The sequence below is a fragment of the Megalobrama amblycephala genome, linkage group LG8 (genome assembly GCF_018812025.1).
Source record: "Megalobrama amblycephala isolate DHTTF-2021 linkage group LG8, ASM1881202v1, whole genome shotgun sequence".
Classification (NCBI taxonomy): Eukaryota; Metazoa; Chordata; class Actinopteri; order Cypriniformes; family Xenocyprididae; genus Megalobrama; species Megalobrama amblycephala.
The window spans coordinates 10133173-10155191 of record NC_063051.1 but is presented as its reverse complement, the minus strand read 5'-3'; the positions used below and the strand labels follow the sequence as shown (position 1 = coordinate 10155191).

General features: G+C 41.0%; 3 protein-coding genes across 4 annotated transcripts in view; 2 read left to right on the top strand and 1 right to left on the bottom strand.

Annotated features, from left to right (window-relative positions):
• The window catches only part of cacna2d2a (calcium channel, voltage-dependent, alpha 2/delta subunit 2a), a 383618-nt gene that overhangs the window by 226323 nt on the left and 135276 nt on the right, over window positions 1–22019 (top strand). The gene's annotated exons all lie outside the window — the stretch shown is intronic.
• Window positions 1187–4383, top strand: LOC125273633 (complement C1q-like protein 2). Its single transcript, XM_048199178.1, has 2 exons — window positions 1187–1386; window positions 4058–4383. Exons 1-2 carry the CDS (start codon window positions 1284–1286, stop codon window positions 4336–4338), a joined length of 384 nt encoding a protein of 127 aa, XP_048055135.1. The 5' UTR covers window positions 1187–1283; the 3' UTR covers window positions 4339–4383.
• On the bottom strand, window positions 10261–13655 carry LOC125273628 (gastrula zinc finger protein XlCGF7.1-like). The gene is made up of 2 exons (XM_048199169.1): window positions 12320–13655; window positions 10261–10829 (listed from the first exon to the last, which is right to left on the bottom strand). The coding sequence occupies exons 1-2, from the start codon at window positions 13020–13022 to the stop codon at window positions 10636–10638; spliced, it is 897 nt and encodes a 298-aa protein (XP_048055126.1). The 5' UTR covers window positions 13023–13655; the 3' UTR covers window positions 10261–10635.

The window sequence follows — 22019 nt, the reverse complement described above, 5'->3', positions numbered from 1 at the left end:
GGATACCAGAGAATGGAGTGACCATCTATAACAGAGGTCAGAAATATATCAGAGATCAGGATGATCACTGACATGTGACAATAGCTAATGTATTTAATTTAAATAAAGTCACTCAAACTTGCACATGGATGTACATTTTGATGTAATTATTCCTCATAGTCACACAGCCTGTTTTAAATTAGATCCAATAAATCCTATTAGTGTGAGATTTTAACCTGCACAGATCTGACAATCCATTCATATGAACAGAGATTCTGTGAATTTTCCTTCGCGTGCTATAAGGTTGCCAACCACTGAGCTATATAAACTTAAAGAGAGAGAGAGAGAGAGAGAGAGAGATGAGTAAAAGTTTTTTTCTGTGACAGTGTCACAAATGTTGTAAAATGAGATAAACATCTACTGAGCCTTTGATTCTGATAAATAAGTAATTCAAGTTAATTGTTAATCTGAAGCAATATAAAACAAGTACAAAAAACAGTAAATCAGGACACTATAAAAGGAACATGAGAGGCTGTGAGGATGACAGAGCAAGAGCTGGAAACAAACATCAGTGAAGAATGAAGGCTTTAGTATGTATACTGCTGCTGTTGGAAACCTTTGTGTTTGTCGTCCAGCAGCAGGTAGATGGAGGACTCAATGAGAATGAGATCAGTCAACAGATCAGCTCTGAGGACGGAAGACAGAATCCACCTCAAACAGACACTTTGAGAGCTGAAGCTTCAACTGACAGACAACAATACTGTGATCTGGGCATCCCTGACATCCATGCAGCACTGAGAGAACTGACCGCCACCGTTACAGAGCAGAAAGAAAAGAACAGAGAACTGACCGCAAACTGACCGCAAACAGCAGAAAGCAAACATCAGAGCTTTAGAGACGCAACTGAGGGAACAACAGACGTTTATCCTTGAAGAGATGAACAAGAAAAATGAAGGTACTTCACCAAAACATTCACTCTTTTATCAATGATCCTCAAAGTAAAAAACCAAAGCAATACATTGTATAGTGTAAATGTTAGTGTAAAGTTGAGTGTATACTGTGTAAATTGTGTTTTCTATTAAAGCAATCAGTGTAAATATCATTTAACAGAATCTTTATTCCTTCACAGAAATTTCAAATCTTACTCTGAGTCAAGTGGAGTTGAGAAAGGAAAATAGAGGTGAAAGTGTGCTTGAATGATGTTAAATTCAGTGTATTCATTCTCAGTGTAATACAGTAATATATCACAATATTGCTTATGTTTTTCAATAACAGACAGAGAAATAGCTTTTTCAGCTGGACTGATGGAATCTGGCAGTGGATATACTGGTCCTTTTACCACTGAAATCACACTAACCTACAAGAACGTCTTCACAAACATAGGGAACGGCTACAACCCAATTACAGGTAATTATCAATGAAATGGAGTCTGTGGTACATTTCCCCTACGCACCTGACCTAAACTAACCTGATGTCCCTGACACCTACAAGAATTATCCTCAGGTGAATCCCACCCTGCCCGCAAAGGTTGACGCCTAAGTATAACTATCTGACCGCATATGATGCCTAAATATATAGTTACCTGACCGCCTTAGAGTCTTACACTGAGTCATATGATGTCTCGCCCCCTACGACACTAAACCTGGGAAATAGATTTCAAGTGTCTAAGTTGCAGTGCTGCACAAAAATAGATACTCCAGTTGTCCTTCGAAGCTTTTAATCATCAAATCTCGTCCAGTTCTCAACAATCTCACAAAATTTCTCTCCAATCAAAGAATACAGCAGGTTGTATAGGATTTCAGGTACATCTCAGAGTCAGTATATCATGATCTATTACTCATTATCATCAGTCTTAATATGATTGGTTCAGATTTAAGAAAAACAACTTAGCTCCTCTGCCACGCTTACTGGTGGAGTAAATTTAGATTAGAACAACTGAATCACAAGATCATCAAAAAATATCACCAGGTTAATAGTTCACTGATTACTCGATAGGTCAAAACAATTTTCATAGACTATTTTTTATCCCTAGAAGAATGCTATCTAGCCAGCACAGCAGAATTTTCCACTTGTTACAACACTCAGTCCTAGTGACTATATCTCTATTTCAAAGTTAGCTTGTTTGTTGTTGTTTTTTTTTTTTTAAATGATGATTTTACGCCTTTTTCGCATCGGCATGCACACTTACATTGGCGCCCTTTGTTTAGTTAAACGTCGGCGATAATTGCACGCTACAGTGGGTACGGAAAGTATTCAGACCCCCTTAAATTTTTCACTCTTTGTTATATTGCAGCCATTTGCTAAAATCATTTAAGTTCATTTTTTCCTCATTAATGTACACACAGCACCCCATATTGACAGAAAAACACAGAATTGTTGACATTTTTGCAGATTTATTAAAAAAGAAAAACTGAAATATCACATGGTCCTAAATATTCAGACCCTTTACTGTGACACTCATATAAAACTTGCATAACTCAGGTGCTGTCCATTTCTTCTGATCATCCTTGAGATGGTTCGACACCTTCATTTGAGTCCAGCTGTGTTTGATTATACTGACTGGACTTGATTAGGAAAGCCACACACCTGTCTATATAAGACCTTACAGCTCACAGTGCATGTCAGAGCAAATGAGAATCGTGACGTCAAAGGAACTGCCTGAAGAGCTCAGAGACAGAATTGTGGCAAGGCACAGATCTGGACAAGGTTACAAAAAATTTCTGCTGCACTTAAGGTTCCTAAGAGCACAGTGGCCTCCATAATCCTTAAATGGAAGACGTTTGGGACGACCAGAACCCTTCCTAGAGCTGGCCATCTGGCCAAACTGAGCTATCGGGGGAGAAGAGCCTTGGTGAGAGAGGTAAAGAAGAACCCAAAGATCACTGTGGCTGAGCTCCAGAGATGCAGTCGAGAGATGGGAGAAAGTTGTAGAAAGTCAACCATCACTGCAGCCCTCCACCAGTCTGGGCTTTATGGCAGAGTGGCCCGACGGAAGCCTCTCCTCAGTGCAAGACACATGAAAGCCCGCATGGAGTTTGTTAAGATGGTGAGAAATAAGATTCTCTGGTCTGATGAGACCAAGATAGAACTTTTTGGCCTTAATTCTAAGCGGTATGTGTGGAGAAAACCAGGCACTGCTCATCACCTGTCCAATACAGTCCCAACAGTGAAGCATGGTGGTGGCAGCATCATGCTGTGGGGGTGTTTTTCAGCTGCAGGGACAGGACGACTGGTTGCAATCGAGGGAAAGATGAATGTGGCCAAGTACAGGGATATCCTGGATGAAGACCTTCTCCAGAGTGCTCAGGACCTCAGACTGGGCCGAAGGTTTACCTTCCAACAAGACAATGACCCTAAGCACACAGCTAAAATAACGAAGGAGTGGCTTCACAACAACTCCGTGACTGTTCTTGAATGGCCCAGCCAGAGCCCTGACTTAAACCCAATTGAGCATCTCTGGAGAGACCTAAAAATGGCTGTCCACCAACGTTTACCATCCAACCTGACAGAACTGGAGAGGAAAGTTTAATGCAATAACACGGAGCGAATGGCAGAGCTGATCCCGTTCAAATCCAGGTTCGTGAAAATGAGGGCCAGTTGTTGCATCAGATTTCCCAAAAAGACTCATTCCTCTGCCACGCTGTATGGTAGATCAAAAGGGTGCTTCTACTAAATACTGAGCAAAGGGTCTGAATACTTAGGACCATGTGATATTTCAGTTTTTCTTTTTTAATAAATCTGCAAAACTATGTCAACAATTCTGTGTTTTTCTGTCAATATGGGGTGCTGTGTGTACATTAATTCTCCAGGTAAAAACATGAACTTGAATGATTTTCTAGCAAATTAGCTTGTTAGGCTGCAGGATATAACAAAGAGTTAGAAAAATTTAAGGGGGTCTGAATACTTTCCGTACCAAATCATAAAACTGTTTATATAATCAGGTCTGCAACGCAGTGTGTACAGGCCTGAAGGGAATTAAATGATCTGCCATCTTTCAAAACTGTTAAACATTGTGTTTGGTAATTATGCAATCATACAGGAAACAGCTGATTCTGTATCTCTCTGTTATTTGATTTAGGTGTTTTCACAGCCCCACTGAAAGGAGCGTATATGTTCAGAATATCTGTATATAGTACTGGCGGAACTGGAGCAACTGCAGCCATTTTTAAGAATGGAAAGAAAGTGGTTATTGGACATGATTATCAGACTCAGGGTGAGTTAAACGCCTCAAATGGAGTTGTGTTGATCCTGGAGGTTGGCGATGTTGTCTATGTGAGACTTTGGTCTGGCAGGAGGATATATGATGACCAGAATAACCACTGCACTTTCAGTGGTTTCCTACTGTTTCCCTTAAGATAACAGGAGCTTTGAAGAATGTGATTCTAATAATTCTGAACCTTCAGCATATGATTTAAATGAAAATGATGAAGAATAATTAACATATGAACCTGTATTAATGAGGACTAATGTGTGTGTTGAAATTTTCAATAGATTACTGTCATAAAGTACAGTATAATACACTATAATATAATACATAAGTTCTGATCTGTCTGTACATGTAAGTTTGTATAAAGAGTTTCAGCACTGAGACAGACAGGACCCATGAATATCACATGTGACTCAAAGGTGTTTTGTTAAAGTAGTAAATCTAGAATGTTAAATGAATATTTTTTTAAGTGTATCTTGTTACTGATCATTGATCTGTATCTCTTCATCCTACATAAATAAGTGAATAAAGAGACATTATGAGATTTTCTTTTCCTCATATTTTCATGAACATTTACCCCATCAAACCAGCTGTACAGTAATATGTTAAGTCAATCATGTTTGTTTTGAAGTCATGATATCATATTTGTGTGTTATAATAATGGCACTGTCATGCAATGCATGACATGCAGTTTTCATTTAATTTACAGTTTTTGTTTCAAAAATTAAGAAGTTTATTTTTCTGATTTTACATTGGGCTCACATGCAGTTTTCATGTAATTTACAGTTTTTGTCTCTAAAGTCTACAGGAAAGTCTCTAAAGGAAATCAAACAAGCCTGGTTCCATAAGGGAACTGTGGGATAAAAGGGGAAGGTCTTTCCACTACTACAGTATACAATCCAGTATCTAATGTAACAGTAGATCAAAGGCTAATCCCATTTTCATCTTAGACAGTACAGTTATAATGCCTAGCAAGTCAGTGAAGTATGTCATTAATCTACAAGATACTTAAGAATGAAGCTAACCATGATGTGAAGCCATATTAAAAATAATTTGAACTTCCAAAAGAGCTTCTCAACATGAAAAACCAAAAGGCAAATTTGCCTTGATCTTTTGACATATAAGAGTTCTTTGAACCATTAAAACATCCTGCAAGTTTCATAGTTTAAAATGTCTTCCTCATTATAAACAAAGCATTTATTTTAAGGGGACCTATTATGCAAAATTCACTTTTATAAGGTGTTTGAACACTGAATGTGTGTCCAGCAGGATGTGAGAACAACCAGCCTATTGTTATAGTGTTAGTTACTGTAAGTTGTTTGTGTCAGTTATTTTATATGTACAATGTACATATAATGAGTTTCTCATCCCAATCAGATGTGGCTACGTCATTATGAAGGCATTAGTTCACTTCATTGTTTATGTTTAACGTCAGTATGCTCACAGGCTCTGGCGAGGATGGTTGTGCTTCAAATCCCATCAGTGCTGGGCAAGAGCATAAATCCTCCATTGTTGTAACCGTGTGTCTTAATAAGTGAAGTAAAGTTCCTGAAATGGGATTCTCATTTGTTGTGTGCTTTCTCTACACGCCTCCACTGACACTGATAATCCAAACACGAAGAGAGCACAACACTATAATGGTAAAAACCCACTCACTTGTTTTTTACAATTCCCATAAATCTAGAGCTGTCTCTTCAAACAAGCTGATTCAGATTCCCTCCTACAATGACGTCATTATAGGGAGAATCCCCGCCCACAGCCGATGATGATCTACCCTATTAGACACGGCCCGGAGTCAAAGAACTTATACTGACAAGAAGTGAAAGCCAATAGAAGGTTCCATTGCAACAGCAGCATCCAGCAGCAGCCCTACACTTCTGCCATTTTGGGGTGAAAGCGACTTGGCAGTCTACTGTCACTAAGGCAATATCAGCTGCTTTGATAAAAAAAGAAAAGTACATTAAAGCTGAAATCCAACCTGAATGATGACAACACAGAATAACATACAATCAGTAGTGATCATCAAACCTTTTAACAGTTTATTTTACACACTTTGTGTTCAAGTCTTCCACTTTTTTCACAAAACCTTTGCTCTCTAGAAACCCAGTCAGTTTGGGTTGAAATTCTTTGATGTTCAAGTATTAGCATTATAAACACTGAATTAATACCAACATATGAAATTAAATTAAGGACATGCATCAGAAAAATCGGGAATGCTTGGACAATAAATATATAACAGAATATAACAGCTTGACAGTAAACTGTTTTTTGCAGTGTTGTCTTATATTAATGTCTGTTAAAGCAAGACTATGTAAACAAAACAACACAGCCACTGTGTCCAAAAGTGGGAATTATGGGATAACAGACACAGCAATGCATCATGTTTTATAAGATCATTATGTTTGTAGCATGATCCAGGGGATTAAAATGTACAATATATATTTCATACCTAGTTGGAGTAAGTAATAGTAATTTATTATTATTACTATTACTCCACTAGGTCTGAAATATATATTGTATGTTTTAACCCCTGGATCACACTACAAACATGATTGATCTTAACTTTGTTAATTATTATTTTATTAATTTACTATTTAATAGTAAATGTGTAAAGTTGCATAAAATGGAAATACACAATAAAGTAGGCTAACTACGTTACCTCAGATGTGTAATTGTTGGATTCCTCAGCTGATAACATAAAAAAAATGCAATGGGATGGGATGGGAGGGTGCCCTGAAGGCTGGCTAGGGAGGGTCTTAGGCACAACGAGAAGCCTCCAGGGCGGTATTCCAAAGGATCTAGGGAGCAGCAGGCAGTTCAGGAAGCCAGGGACATGCTATTAGCTCAGGGGGCCACCAGGGCAGTGGTATTTCAGGAAGCAAAGGGAGGTACAGGGGGCACTGGAGACTCAGGAACATGGTTTCCCCCCCCACCCCCCTTCTTGTAACCATATGTGGTCTTGTAATGTTTTCCCACCCTATCGTGTACAGTCTTGATTGAATTCTCTCAGGATGCTTTAATTAACAATGTATATCATGTTATGGTAAAATGCATCATGATATTATGAATTATTTTCTATGGCCATGAAAAAATACCCTTTTCTTAGAATTAATTAATAATCAATATGGAGTGTTCACAGTATGAAACTGATTAAATGTAATTTTAATTTAGCTACATCAAATTAATCTAAATGATTCAAATATTCATAATTAATCATCCTAATAAGTTTTGAATAATTATTAATATTTACCCTTTGAGCTAATATCGCTACACTACTCAGCTGTGGTGGTCCGCCATGGGGGTCCCAAACCTGTCTGCCTGGCCTTCTGCTCAGCAACATATTACAGCACATGTTAAAACGAAAATAAAAAACAAACATACTGTAATACATTACAGTGATAGTTACACTAGACTGAAAAAAATCTAATTCTAATATCACTGAACTATAAATCATTTATGTAAAGAACAATTGACAAAAAGACAATTGATCAAACTTATAAACTTTTAACATTTAAGATTTTGTCATCATCAAGTGTGGTTTAAAATGCAGACAACATTTTCACTGTTACTTCTGCACATCCACATGAATCAGAAGGGACGCTCTGAATAAACATTTAACAATGATGTTAAAATACATCATCCAGATCACTTCCACCCAGCACTGTCAGCAGTAAGATTTTGTGTCTGATAGCTCAAAGGTATCATACCACAGCAGACTGAGCAGGGTAATAACTGCATGTGATTTAAATTTGTGATTCTCATGTGGACAATCGAGTCTCCATCAAGCAATTGCAAAATGGCATCTTTCAAAATGGAATGAAATCCGTTCAGGACCGCAGAGAGTGATGCCAGGTCAGATGCAGCTGTGAGTAGTTTACTCCATAAAAAGGTCTACCTACCTCAAGTCTTTTCAAGATCTTCCAAGTCAGTCCTAAAGAAACGTCACATGTGGAGTGTGCTGGGCATTGATGTATCAAGAATGGAGTGATGGAAGTCACAATTTCAATGACCATATTCTCATCACTAGGGGTGACTAGCAAATTGATTAGACTCATGAGTTTTAGCAAATTCAGGATGATTCACAATTAGATTCTATTAATGATTCAATTAGATTTAGTGCATTCATAAGATTATTTAAACACTTCGCTGACAGAATTTTTGAGTGAGCTAATCCTTTAATTTTAATTAGACCTGCACTCCCAATGCAACGGAGCGCGGCGCGGGACAAAATGTGATGGGCGCGTGTGGTAAGACGCGCATGTGTGCAGGTTGCGGGAGAATCACATGATTCGCGGGACTCCCACAAATTAGAAAAAGCTAAACATAAAATATCTAAAAACGAATAAATTATTCACAACTAATGAGCAACTAATGTAAAATAAAAATGATTTACAGACGCACATGCGAGATTCTATTTATAACTTGTGTTTGCATTGTTTAGCAATGTAGCCAATCACAGACATATGTTGATTTTTTGAGACGCAATGGTAAATCTGTTAGAATCTTCTTACCACTCAAAACGCTGGAGTTTTTAGGCCCCGTCTACACCTGGTATTGAGATGCAGTTTTGTCAATCACATCAAAAGTGGATGATGCTAAACACAGCTGTAAACATCTACAATGTTTTGAGCTTGTCCACTTTCAAACATGTCCAGAGGTAGTCGAAAACGCATTTGACTGGATTGCTTTTATAGTGTAGACGTTCATGTGGTCGAACAGCCACAAAAGACCACCTAGTGACCTAATGCGTAACAATTTGGGAAGCTCTGGTCAGACGGGATTTAAAATGTGTCTGATGAAGATCTAAAGTTTAGCTTGAAGATGAAAAATGCACCAAGCACAATGTTCTCTTACGAAATCAAAAACAGAAACGAAAAGCTGACAGTCTCTGTATGTTTTCTCCAGTTGTTCATATGCAAATTGTGTGAGCTTATGTCGTCCACTAGATCGAAAGATCTGAAAAAGCCTCTACCCACCCATAGACCCTCGCCTCCAAGAAATCAGGACAGATGTGTCGAAAGTGGAAAAAAAGAGACAGATTAAAACACCAGGTGTAAAAGGGTGTCTGTCTCCATCGTCTATTTATGATCCAATCGACCAAAATGCATCTTAATGCCAGTTGTAAACAGGGAGTTTCACATTTCTAATGATCATTCTTCTTTTGCTAGAAACAATGCCGCTGAAGCAGCTCCATAGGAACCTAAAGTCAGGAACACACCAAGCCGATAGTTGGCTGTCAGGCAATTTTTGTTCGTTGGCCAACAAAGTTTTCTCAGTGTGTTCCGCACCGTCGGCTGAAGTTGGTCCTCGTTGGCTTTTTTTCGGTCGATTCGAAATGTTGAATCAGCGTCGAAGCTCATCGGTTCATCGGGCCATCTGATCATTCTGATTGGCTGTTCAGATACTGCCACCTGTTGGCTCGGAAAGGGATTTCATCTTACGCAGGTGCAGAACGGACGTGATACTTGCCCGTCGGCTGCCGAGCGTTCATTTGGTGTGTCAGGGAAACTTTGGACACAGACGCCGCTGGCGTGAGCCAACCCCGCAGTCTGTTTTCGTCTCCACTAGTTCATCAGCGTCAGCTTGGTGTGTTCCAGCCTTTAAGTAAAAATGCAGGATGAGTGAAGCCACAAAGACCAGAGTCCCGAGGGCCCAATGCCGATAAAGACATCTGAATGCTAACAAGAGTTTAATGATCGTAACAACATGGAGTTACCATTTGGTAAAAAAAGTGCCAAAAGCAGAACAGGTACAAAATGTACATTAACAAACAAAGAAACTCCAAAGCCTGACGTCATGCTGACAAACACACTGGTGCCATTATATATCATAAATATAAAGGGATAAACAAGAAACTAAACAAGACAAGTGGAAACTAAGCTGAAACCATAGAAACATGATTAGTAACTACAGACCCTAATAGACACAAGAAATGTGAACTTAAACAAAAGAACAGAAAATATATCTAAATAAGAGTCTCTACCGAGGAACAAAAAATACAGGAGGAATGTGACAAAAGCCAAGGAGACGGTCAGGTGTGGATGAACACAATAAGAAATTATTAGCCTGAAAAATAGAGAGGTGGAAATAAGTTTATTTTTTGAGTGGAAAATCAGATTCAGCTGCAATGTAAATGTATAACCCTAATTTCACAAAGATACATATTTTCTGGTGCTGTTTTAAATTGCAGAGCCTCAGATCTGTATGACTTTACAGGTGTATCTGTAAGTGATAACAAAAGAAAAACCCATTGATTTTTGAAATGGCTCCTTCTTTAAACCTTGTCATACTGATAAGCACTGCAGTTTCTTTCCAGAATGAGTTTGCAAATGCCATTTCAGGTCTCTCTGACATGGGAACTTCTCTCTGGTGAGAGTTATAACACAGTTCTCATAGCGTTTCCTGTTTGTGAAACTCTTTCTACACTGACATCTAAACCAGTTCTCTCTCTAATGAGTCCTCATGTGGTACTTAAGGTTATCTTTAAATCTAAAACTCTTTCCACACTGACTACATATGAATGGTTTCTCTTCAGTGTGAGATCTCATGTGGACTTTAAGGTTTCCTTTATGTGTGAAACTCTTTCCACACTGTTGGCAGGTGAAAGAGCTCTTTCCAGTGTGTATTCCCATGTGCTCTTTAACTCCCTGGGGTCTGAAAACGCGCCGGCGCGTTTTGCAGGTTTTTTTTCACATTGCAGCAAAACAGACTTAAAATACTCCGTCATTTCTTGTCATAGAGACATAAGTAATATATCAATTGAAACTATAGAATGTCTTCTTTTATTTGTGTACACTCAGAGTAAAAACACAATGTTGTGCTTTTTGTAAAATAAAGAAAACTAACATGATGCGTGATTTCTCCTCTCCCTCTGAACGAAGTCCAATCTGATAGTTCTCAGAAAATGAACTCTAACTTATGAATACTAATGACAAAAAAAATTACACTTATATCTAAAGAAACGTTGAAATGTCAGGTTTTAAATCATGCAAGTCAAATCGAAAACAAACATTCTGTTTATGTAATCTGTATGAAAAGAGAGCCATGTCAGAAGTCCGTGATTCAGCTCATTACCCGCTAATGCGGCCACGCCCACGGAGCCAGCGCTATTCAGACGCAAATTCAGTCAATACATGCATTCATCGTCTCAATCGTGTATTTATTGCCTTGAAAAGTGTTTATTTGGATGTTAAAGCCATGGTTAGCCCTCTCTAGAAGACATGCCATTAGTTCCTAGTTCCTTTTCTTCTTTATATTATGAATTTGTGGACTAAAGGTGTAAAGAGCGCCCTCCGGCTGCAAGTATGAATTAAAAACACAGTATCCAGCACTCATAGTGATGACAATAAATATTATTTCTCAGTTTAGAAAATTGACATAAATATATAAGAATCCATCAATATTTCTCCAAATGTGCATGCTTTTAAGCTAAAAGCCTATATGAAATGCCATAGAGGTAACATAATTGTTCAGACACTTTGCACCACAGAAATACATTATATTTTAAAGAATATAATAGAATACCATTATTTTAAATTGTAATAATATTTCACAGTATTGCTGTTTATGATGAGCTGAGACATTATTACAGAGGGTTTTTTTCACAGCCTACCTGACTGATAGGCCTCATTAATATGCAAGTCATTTCAGATCATTACTATGTGATTCCTTTGTCTTCTCAGGTGTAAATGGCCCATTATTAATGCAGATTCACGCCCCCACGCATACTGTGTTTCTTGACAAAAAGTGTCTTACAAAAACTAAATCAATATATTGTTTTATATGAAGGAGTAGGCAGCATAATTTTTACATAATTCTGAAGCAAAAATTCTAGTCTACAACCTCCAATACCCAAAAGTCTTGTGAACACAGATTTAATATACTTTTTTTGGCCTTATTTCAGTGACTTAAGTTTTTGTTTTTTCAATAACCACGCATAAACATTATTCCTTCAAAAATACAAACATGTACATACATGTTCCTCACATATTATTGTAGCCTAGTTTGTGCTGAATACAGTGTAATGACACTTTTGTCATTTATATGTTTATGAACAACTGAAAAAAGCACAAATGTCAGGGCATGTCAAAACTTCTCCAGGCCCCAAATCAGCCTCAGACTCCAGAGGGTTAAGGTTTCCTTTTTCAGAAAAACTCTTTCCACACTGTTGGCAGGTGTAAGGCTTCTCTCCAGTGTGAACTCTCATGTGCCTGTTAAGGTTTTCTTTTCGGTTGAAACTCTCTCCACACTGTTGGCAGGTGAAAGAGCGCTCTCCAGTGTGAATTATCATGTGGAATTTAAAGCTTGCATGTTGACCGAAACTTACTCCACAATGTTGACAGGTGTAAGGTTTCTCTCCTGTGTGAGATCTCATGTGGACTTTAAGGTTTCCTTTATGTCTGAAACTCTTTCCACACTCTTGGCAGGCAAATGGGCTCTCTTCAGTATGGATTCTCATGTGGACTTTAAGGTTTCCTTTTCCACCAAAACTCTTTCCACACTGTTGGCAGATGAAAACACCCTGTCCAGTGTGACATCTCATGTGGACTTTAAGGCTACCTTTTTGAGTAAAACTCTTTCCACACTGTTGGCAGGTGTAAGCCTTCTCTTCAGTATGAATTCTCATGTGGACATTAAAGTTTCCTTTATGTGTGAAACTCTTTCCACACTGCTGGCAGGTGAAATAACCTTTAGTTCCTGTCTTTTGAGCTCTTTTTAGTGTGGAAGTCTTTTTAGCCTGTGTCGATCTTTCTCCAGAAGTGAAATGCTGTTTATCATAATGGTTTTTCTCTTCTTTCCTTTCATTAAGTTCATGACTTGCCTCTTTCAGTGCCATCAGGTCTAGGGACAAAACAATTTAGACATTTAAAGCATCAGAACCAATAACATGTATGATCTATACCTTATCCTATCCTATGGATCAGGGATGGGCAGCTTTGGTCCTGGAGGGCCAGAATCTTGCAGAGTTAGGTTTCATCCCTAATCAAATACATCTGCCTGTAATTTTCAAGGAGTCTTGAAGATTTAGGGTTAAAATTTTGCAGGTGTGTTTGATCAAGGATAAACTCTAAAAATAGTGGCCCTCCGGGACCAGAGTTGCCCATCCCGTCTACATACCTTATTCTCAATACACCAGTGGTTTTCAAACCTAGTCCAAGGGACCCACCACTGCACATTTTGTATGTCTCTCTTATTTATCTCATCTGGATAAGATCATACAAGGTAAGAACCTGACCAGTTATAAACCTAAATACACTAGAGTGAATTAAATTAATTAAAAGTTTACTATTCAAGTAGCAATAGAAGTTTGCTGTTGTAATGATGACAGCAGTACACAAAAGTAGTAACTGGTCCATGCTCCGGCGCGGTTAACTACTTCTGTATGGCCCAATTGAACCACACCTTAACCCCACTCTTCAAGCAAGCCAGCGCATGGTACAGAGGCACGGCATGGTACGGATGATCACACTAATTAAATGAACCAGACTTTGGGGGTCAAATGTGCTTGGGCACGGTTAAGGTCGCCTGGTGCGAGTACATCCTCATTTTTGTTTCAAGATATTTTAATTTAAAAAAAATATTCTATCAAAAATCTACACTGCTTAAAAAAATGATAGAAACACTTTTGTGGCGACCAGGGCGGGCGAGAGCCGTGAGGGAACGGCGCGAGAGTTAACAAGCTACACCTGGGCGTGCCCCGGGGTCGGCGGACCCCTGCCATCAGTCTCTCTCTCTCCCTCTTTTCCATCTCCTTCTCTCTCTCGCCCTGTCCCTTTACCTAGGTCTCGTCCACCCGGCCCTGAGTCCCGCCCCAGGGCGGGGCGGGAATGGTCACATTCTCCATTCAACTCCCAGAGTCCCGCCCAGGGGGCGGGACTGGCACCAGCCGGGTTGGACACGGCTCCTGTGTCTCCGCTCTCTCCACGCCAGCCGTCTGATCCACTCTCTGCCACTGGAGCGGCGGGGGGGTCTGGGCCGGCCTGCTGGCGTTGCGGGGACCCGGGCCATTTTGTGGACAGGTGTCCTGTGATGGAGGTGGGAACAATGGTCCGGGTCCCGGATGTCCCGCAGGCTGCCCCCGGTCAAGCTGGATGGTACAAATACCTGTGAGTATCGAGGGGGGTACCTATCAGGCATTGGTGGATTCAGGATGTAACCAGACCTCGATCCATCAAAATCTGATACAATCCGGGGCATTGGCATTCGTAAATTCGTTCAAGAAGACGCCAAAAATTGGGACAAATGGTTGGAACCCCTGTTGGTCGCTGTGCGAGAGGTCCCGCAAGCTAGGGCTGTAACGATATGCGATATGAAACCGAAATCGCGATACGCAGGTCCACGAACCTGTATCGCGATGTGAGAAGGCAGAATCGCGACACACCCCTTCCAACTCCCAGAGTTATCCTTCTTGTCCAGATCCAATGCTACCACATTTTTAAATTACTATAAGTATTAGGGTGTAACGATTTATCGTAGATGGTGTGTCTCAATCAGCTCTCTAGTTCAGTAAGTGTTTCGGGCACACATTGAATCTTGCAAGCAGGTTTAAACGTTTCTCATGTCAGTCTCTTGCATGGTCGCGTGAGAAAAGTCGTGGCTTTCTTTCACCGCAGTGCACAGCAACAGCTGTGCTCACAGAAAAGCAAAAGACGCTTGCGATGCTTTGCTTTAAGAAGTTCTGTGGGGCCGTTCACATATTGCGTCTTTTCCGCGTGCAAGTCAGTTATTATTTTCAAATGTAGCCGCGTGGCAGGCGCGCTCATAATGCGATCAACGCGGTCGCGACGCGCATGCAATTCTCAACTTCTCAGAATGCCGCAAGCGCACCGCAGGTCGTGTGACAAGAATCAACCGATCAGCTATGGCCTTTCCGTAACAAAAGATCAAAAGCTCAGCCGAACAGCTGATCATAGCTGTACATGGTGGTTTTTATATCTTATCTCCATCAATATATCTCGTAGTAAAACTAATGCAAGGGCTAGAAATCATTTATCCTTTGCAGAAACATCCTGATCCTCTTGGAGAGCTCAGTTCATGGTTGCATAGCAACGACCGACGCCACGGGAGCGCAAGTGCTTTGGAAAGAAGGAGAAGCGGTGCGGCCGCGCCTTCCACGCGTTTTTAGACGCGATATGTGAATAGCCCCTATTCATAATTCTAAGTTCATGTTAAATTTAACATTTTTTTTCAGTGACAGACAGCCCTATTCAACTGTTAATTTGAATACAGAAGGTTTTTATTAAAATTTTATATTTATTTATTTTATTGAAATGTGATATTGTATGTACAACAAGGAAAAATATTGAAATTTGTTCATGTTTTTTTAATAAATCTTGTTTGAATTTCAGTTTCATTTTGTTCAAAATATCGTGATACGTATCGTATCGTGAACTCCGTATCGAGATACGTACCGTATCGTGACCTGAGCGTATCGTTACACCCCTACCGCAAGCCTCCACGGGGTTTTCCCCCTTCGAGCTTCTCTATGGTCGTCAGCCCAGAGGGGTGTTAGACGTCATAAGAGGGGCTTGGGAGGAAGGACCTTCTCAATCTAAAAACGAAATTCAGTATGTGCTGGACCTGAGAACAAAACTCCACACTTTGGGGCGGCTGTCTATGGAGAATATGTTACAGGCCCAGGACAAACAGAGCCGGCTGTATAACAGGGGGACCAATTTACGTAAATTTGCACCGGGAGATAAAGTGCTTGTATTACTCCCAACGTCAAGTTCAAAATTACTTGCAAAGTGGCAAGGACCGTTTGAGGTCACACGGCAAGTTGGTGAGCTCGATTATGAGGTAATACGCTCAGATAGGAGAGGAGCACGTCAAATTTGTCACCTCAATCTCCTGAAAAAATGGAATGAGGGAGAATCAGTGATGCTGGCGACGGTGATTAGCGGGGAGGATGATCTTGGGCCAGAGGCGAATATAAAAAAACAATCTTTTGCACTGGCCCCAGGGGAGATCACCTCTCGCCCTCCCAGCTCATTGATTTAACCAAATTACAGGCAGAGTTTGCTGACGTGTTTTCTCCCCTACCTGGCCGTACAAACCTCATTCAGCACCATATCGAGACAGAGCCGGGCGTGGTGGTTCGCAGCCGGCCGTATCGCTTGCCTGAACACAAGAAAAAAGTAGTTCAGGAAGAATTAGGTGCGATGCTTGAAATGGGGGTAATAGAAGAATCCAACAGTAACTGGGCAAGCCCGATAGTTTTGGTTCCTAAGACGGACGGCTCGGTTCAGTTCTGTGTGGATTATCGCAAGGTGAATGCTGTGTCGAAATTCGACGCATATCCAATGCCACGGGTTGACGAATTGCTTGACCGGCTTGGTACGGCTCGTTTTTATTCGACACTGGACTTAACAAAGGGTTATTGGCAGATCCCCTTGTCTCCATTATCCCGAGAAAAAACAGCTTTCACGACGCCGTTTGGATTACACCAATTTGTTACACTTCCGTTCGGGCTGTTCGGGGCACCGGCTACCTTTCAGCGACTGATGGACAGGGTGTTACGGCCCCATGCTGCATATGCGGCTGCCTATCTTGATGATATCATCATATTTAGTAATGACTGGCAGCGGCATATGCAGCATTTGAGGGCGGTCTTAAAGTCGCTGAGGGAGCCGGGCTCACGGCCAACCCGAAGAAGTGTGCAATTGGGCGCGTGGAAGTAAAGTATCTGGGCTTTCACTTGGGGCATGGACAGGTGCATCCCCAAATTGATAAGACGGCAGCAGTTGCGACCTGTCCGCGCCCTAAGACCAAAAAAGAGGTGAGACAGTTCTTGGGGCTGGCGGGATATTATAGAAGGTTTGTGCCTAATTATTCGGACCTCACCAGCCCCTTGACTGATCTTACTAAAAAGGAGGCACCAGATACGGTCCAGTGGACGGAGCTGTGTCAGCAGGCCTTTACCCAAGTGAAGGCTGCTCTGTGTGGTGGGCCGTTGCTTCACTCTCCTGATTTCTCTCTCCCTTTTTTGTTGCAGACGGACGCGTCGGACAGGGGGCTGGGTGCTGTCCTGTCCCAGGAGATAGAGGGTGAGGAACGGCCGGTGCTGTACATTAGTCGCAAGCTCTCTAAGAGAGAGACTAAGTACAGCACCGTGGAGAAGGAGTGTTTGGCCATCAGGTGGGCTGTCCTCACCCTCCGCTATTATCTTCTGGACGGGAATTCACCCTCTGTTCGGACCACGCTCCTCTGCAGTGGCTCCACCGCATGAAGGATACCAACGCGCGGATCACCCGTTGGTATCTAGCTTTACAGCCTTTTAAATTCAAGGTGGTCCACAGGCCGGGTGTTCAGATGGCTGTGGCCGATTTCCTCTCCAGAAATGGGGGGGGGGCTGCAGGCCGGACGGCTCCCCGGCCTGAGTCGGGTGGTGGGGGTATGTGGCAGGGGGGGCGTGGTTCAGTGGAGTCTGCAGCGGGAGAGAGAGGGAGGAGACACGCGGTGTCTGAGTGGATTAGACGCAAATAGTAAACACCTGTCTCTTGTTTCAGTAATTGGCGTGGAGAGAGTATTTAATGCCAGGAGAAACAGGAGCCTGCGAGAGAGAGAAGGACTACTGGCTGTGTTCCCCCACTCCTGGATGTCTGTTTGCTGCTGGAGTGAAGTGACGATATGTTGATTGTTTTGTGCCTGTTTGCACTGTTTTGTTATTATTATTTTGCTGATTAATAAACAGCCAGTAGTCACCCGCCGACCCTGTCCTCTTCCCTCCTTATTTACGAACTTTGTTACACACGGCATGGTACGGAATGATCACACTAATCAAATGAACCAGACTTTGGGGGTCAAATGTGCTTGGGCACGGTTAAGGTCGCCTGGTGCGAGTACATCCTCATTTTTGTTTCAAGATATTTTAATTTTAAAAAAATATTCTATCAAAAATCTACACTGCTTAAAAAAATGATAGAAACACTTTTGTGGCGACCAGGGCGGGCGAGAGCCGTGAGGGAACGGCGCGAGAGTTAACAAGCTACACCTGGGAGGCGCACCGGCCTTGAGTCCCTCACGGAGGACCTCCGGGAGCATAAAAGGAGGAGCGACGACAGTGAAGGACCAGAGAGGACCAGGCCTGGATATTATTTTATGTTTTATTATGTTTGTGTGGCCGGCAGACGTCCACGAGGGTCTGCCGGCATTACTTTCGTTTTGGTTTTTGGTTTATTTATATATTAAAGTTTTGTTTAACGTTCGCCGGTTCCCGCCTCCTTCTTCCCATATTTACGAACTGTGTTACATTGGTGCAGAAACCCGGGAGGAAGGAGGGACATGCTGTCAAAGAGCCCTCGCTGCTGAGGGGGATCGCGGTGCTGCGGAGTTCGGGCAGCGCGGGAGTGTGAAGACCGTGAGAGGCTGCCCGAGGCGGTGGTGCTGGAGCCTAGTGACAGGTGGGACGGCGGCAACTCCTCCGCTCCCTCCTGGACGGCAGCCACCCCACCTCGTCCCAGGAGCACGGCCTCGAGCTCTCCGTCCCACCTGTCACTAGGCTCCAGCACCACCGCCTCGGGCAGCCTGTCGAGGTCTTCACACTCCCGCGCTTCCTAAATATGGGAAGAAGGAGGTGGGAACCGGTGAACATTAAACAAAACTTTAATATATAAATAAACCATAAACCAAAAACCAAAACGAAAGTAATGCCGGCAGACCCTCGCGGACGTCTGCCGGCCACACAAACATAATAAAACATAAAATAAAGTCCAGGCCTGGTCCTCTCTCGTCCTTCACTGTCGTCGCTCCTCCTTTTATGCTCCCGGAGCTCCTCCGTGAGAGACTCCTCCGTGAGAGACCCATCCTCGCGCCGTTCCCTCACGGCCCTTATTAAAATTCCCACTGTGAACTCATGTTTCCATTTGAAAGAAGTTTCTGTCTTGGTCTGAGTATTTAATGTTGCAGAAGGCTCAGGGTGCAAATCTGTAGCCAAATCAGCCCATAATGCTCAGCATTATGTATCTTTCTGATGTCAGGTATTCATCTTTTACTCTTTATTTTTTGAGCATTTGATGTTTTGTATAATAAGAAATTAAATAGAATAATCAAAGAAATGTGTAGCTAAACTATTATACAAATGTCCAATAATCAACTGGCATTCTAATCTAAATTCAAAGTCATAATAAAATGGAGTCAGATAATAGTTTAATTGGACGCGCTGAAAAGACTGAACATCCAAGAAACCTTCCCTGCCCTATGGGAAACTGTCACTGGGCTGATTGGGCAGGCTTTACAATGTATGTGTGGCCATTTGAGCAGGCCAGCGCCCCCTTGATGAAGCCTGGGACCAGTGTTGCCAAGTCTGTGGTTTTTCCCGCAGGTTGAATTGACTCAAAATAACGTGATATAGTCCCTGGAATGTGGATTTTACCAGGGAAGCCCCGCCAAAAATGCAAATTTTACCCCCTGGAACGCGATTTTTACCATGGTAGTTTTGGTAGTTTTGAGAAGCAATTTGGTGGGTTTCGTTGTGAAAATCTGGCAACCCTGCCTGGGACTTAGTGGCAGTGTTTAACGGCTTCTCCTTCACAACAGTTCATTATTTGTTGCAGCTAAGTTTTTCTATACAGTGTAAGGAAGGAGGAGCAGAAGTGTTTGTGCTGCCTTCACATGCTATCGGACATTTGATAATTCCCACTTCTGAAGTTGTGATTGCGAGAAATGACGTTCATCTGCAATTTTTACCTAGGAAACTTGTAAAAGAATTGTGGTTCTACTCCTAGAACCTTGAAAGGAAATCAGCCATCTTGGTTGAGTTTACTGGAGTTCAAGGACATAAAAAAGGCAGACAGCTTACACCTGCAAGACCTTGAGCAGGATCTTGGGTCTTGGAAAAGTTACAACTTTTCAAGTTGTACTTACAACTTACAACATCAATAAAGAAGATTAAAACCAAATTCAGCAGTAAACAGAGGTATAAAAGACCTAAAGAGTTGATTGCCTCTTTAGGATACTGATATGTCATTAAACCCCCAATGGCTAGAAGCCCAGAGCTGAAGACAAGAAACCCAGGGCTGACTACACCTTTGCCAATTACATTTTTCTTTATTATAAAAAGAAAAGTAGCCATTTAAAATAAATTTAATTGATTACAAAAACGGCCAAACATTTGATGTTCAGTTTAGTTCAGTCATGTCTGTATTAGTCATTTGTTATTCATCACATTCAGATGTTCATGATTTAGTTCCTCTTTACCCTGCATATAAATATCCCATTATGTTTATTCTGGTGTTGGTTCATGGTAACACATTTGCTCAGTTTGGTTACATTTGTCTTCTGTAATAAAGCCTGTTAATCTTACTCTCCTTCACCGTGTTCCTGTATACACCACACTCTGCTAAAGCCTGACACTACTGAGGCTTTGATTTATTTAAGCTTTGAATTGCTTATAATTTAGGCCAGACTCGACATATTTTACCTAACCTGAGAATAATGAATAACAAGATAAGGTGATAAGATCAAAGCACACACCGCAAAACAACAACTCACATTATGATACCATAAAACAAATTATTGTAAACTTTATCATAAGTGCATAAATCCCAAAATCTAGGGCATTCTTGTACGGGAAAAGTTGTAAATCAGGTTAATAATTACATTTAATGTTTTTATACATGTCACTAAATGTATTTCATTTCACATGTTTTGTGTTGAATAATAGTGATTTTTACACATTTAGTTTGTTTTCTTCAGTATATTTTGTGTATAATTGAACAGTAACAGCAAGAAAAGAATTAAACTGATTGTGTCCTCAAATTACTTTTTTGTGTTTATTAATCCATGCATTTATTCAGTTTTACATCTTTTGATACAGGATGTTGTTGCATTTGGGGGAAAATAACATTTAAAGGAATTCAACACAAGTTAAACTCCATCAGCAACATTTGATTTATTAGTATAGACATAATGCTTCAACATTATATGTGTGAACATCACTTAAAAAAATGTTGTGCGTAAATTAACATCAAATCTTTAATTTTTCATAGCATAAAGCAGGTAAACCTGGTAATTTTTGTAAGATATTCACATGGATACCAGAGAGTGGAGTGACCATCTATATCAGAGGTCAGGATGATCACTGGCACATGACAATAACTAATGTATTTAATTTAAATAAAGTCACTCAAACTTGCATATGGATGTAGATTCTGGTATAATGATTCCTCATAGTCACACAGCCTGTTTTATTAAGTTAGGTCCAATAAATACTATTAAACAGATATTTAAACCTGTGCTAGTGTACAGATCCAATAATCCATTCACATGCTTTAAGGTTGCCAACCACTGAGCTATATACATTTAAAGAGAGAGAGAGAGAGAGAGAGAGAGAGAGTTGAGTCCAAGTTATTTTCTGTGGACATCAGAATAGAGATAAACATCTACTGAACCTGAAACATCTCTTTGATTATGATTAACAATTAACTTGAACTACTTATTTATCTGAAGCAATATAAATCAAGTACAAAAGACAGTAAATCAGGACACTATAAAAGGAACATGAGAGGCTGTGAGGATGACAGAGCAAGAGCTGGAAAACAAACATCAGTGAAGAATGAAGGCTTTAGTATGTATACTGCTGCTGTTGGAAACCTTTGTGTTTGTCGTCCAGCAGCAGGTAGATGGAGGACTCAATGAGAACGAGATCAGTCAACAGATCAGCTCTGAGGACGGAAGACAGAATCCACCTCAAACAGACACTTTGAGAGCTGAAGCTTCAACTGACAGACAACAATACTGTGATCTGGGCATCCCTGACATCCATGCAGCACTGAGAGAACTGACCGCCACCGTTACAGAGCAGAAAGAAAAGAACAGAGAACTGACCGCCACT

Excerpts from the sequence above, each read along its gene's own strand:
- LOC125273633 (XM_048199178.1), top strand. The coding sequence starts at position 1,284 with ATGGAATCTGGCAGTGGATATACTGGTCCTTTTACCACTGAAATCACA. Across the intron at positions 1,387-4,057 it reads CGGCTACAACCCAATTACAG|GTGTTTTCACAGCCCCACTG; the intron begins GTAATTATCAAT and ends TATTTGATTTAG.
- LOC125273628 (XM_048199169.1), bottom strand. The coding sequence starts at position 13,022 with ATGGCACTGAAAGAGGCAAGTCATGAACTTAATGAAAGGAAAGAAGAG. Across the intron at positions 10,830-12,319 it reads TTTTTCTGAAAAAGGAAACC|TTAAAGAGCACATGGGAATA; the intron begins TTAACCCTCTGG and ends GACCCCAGGGAG.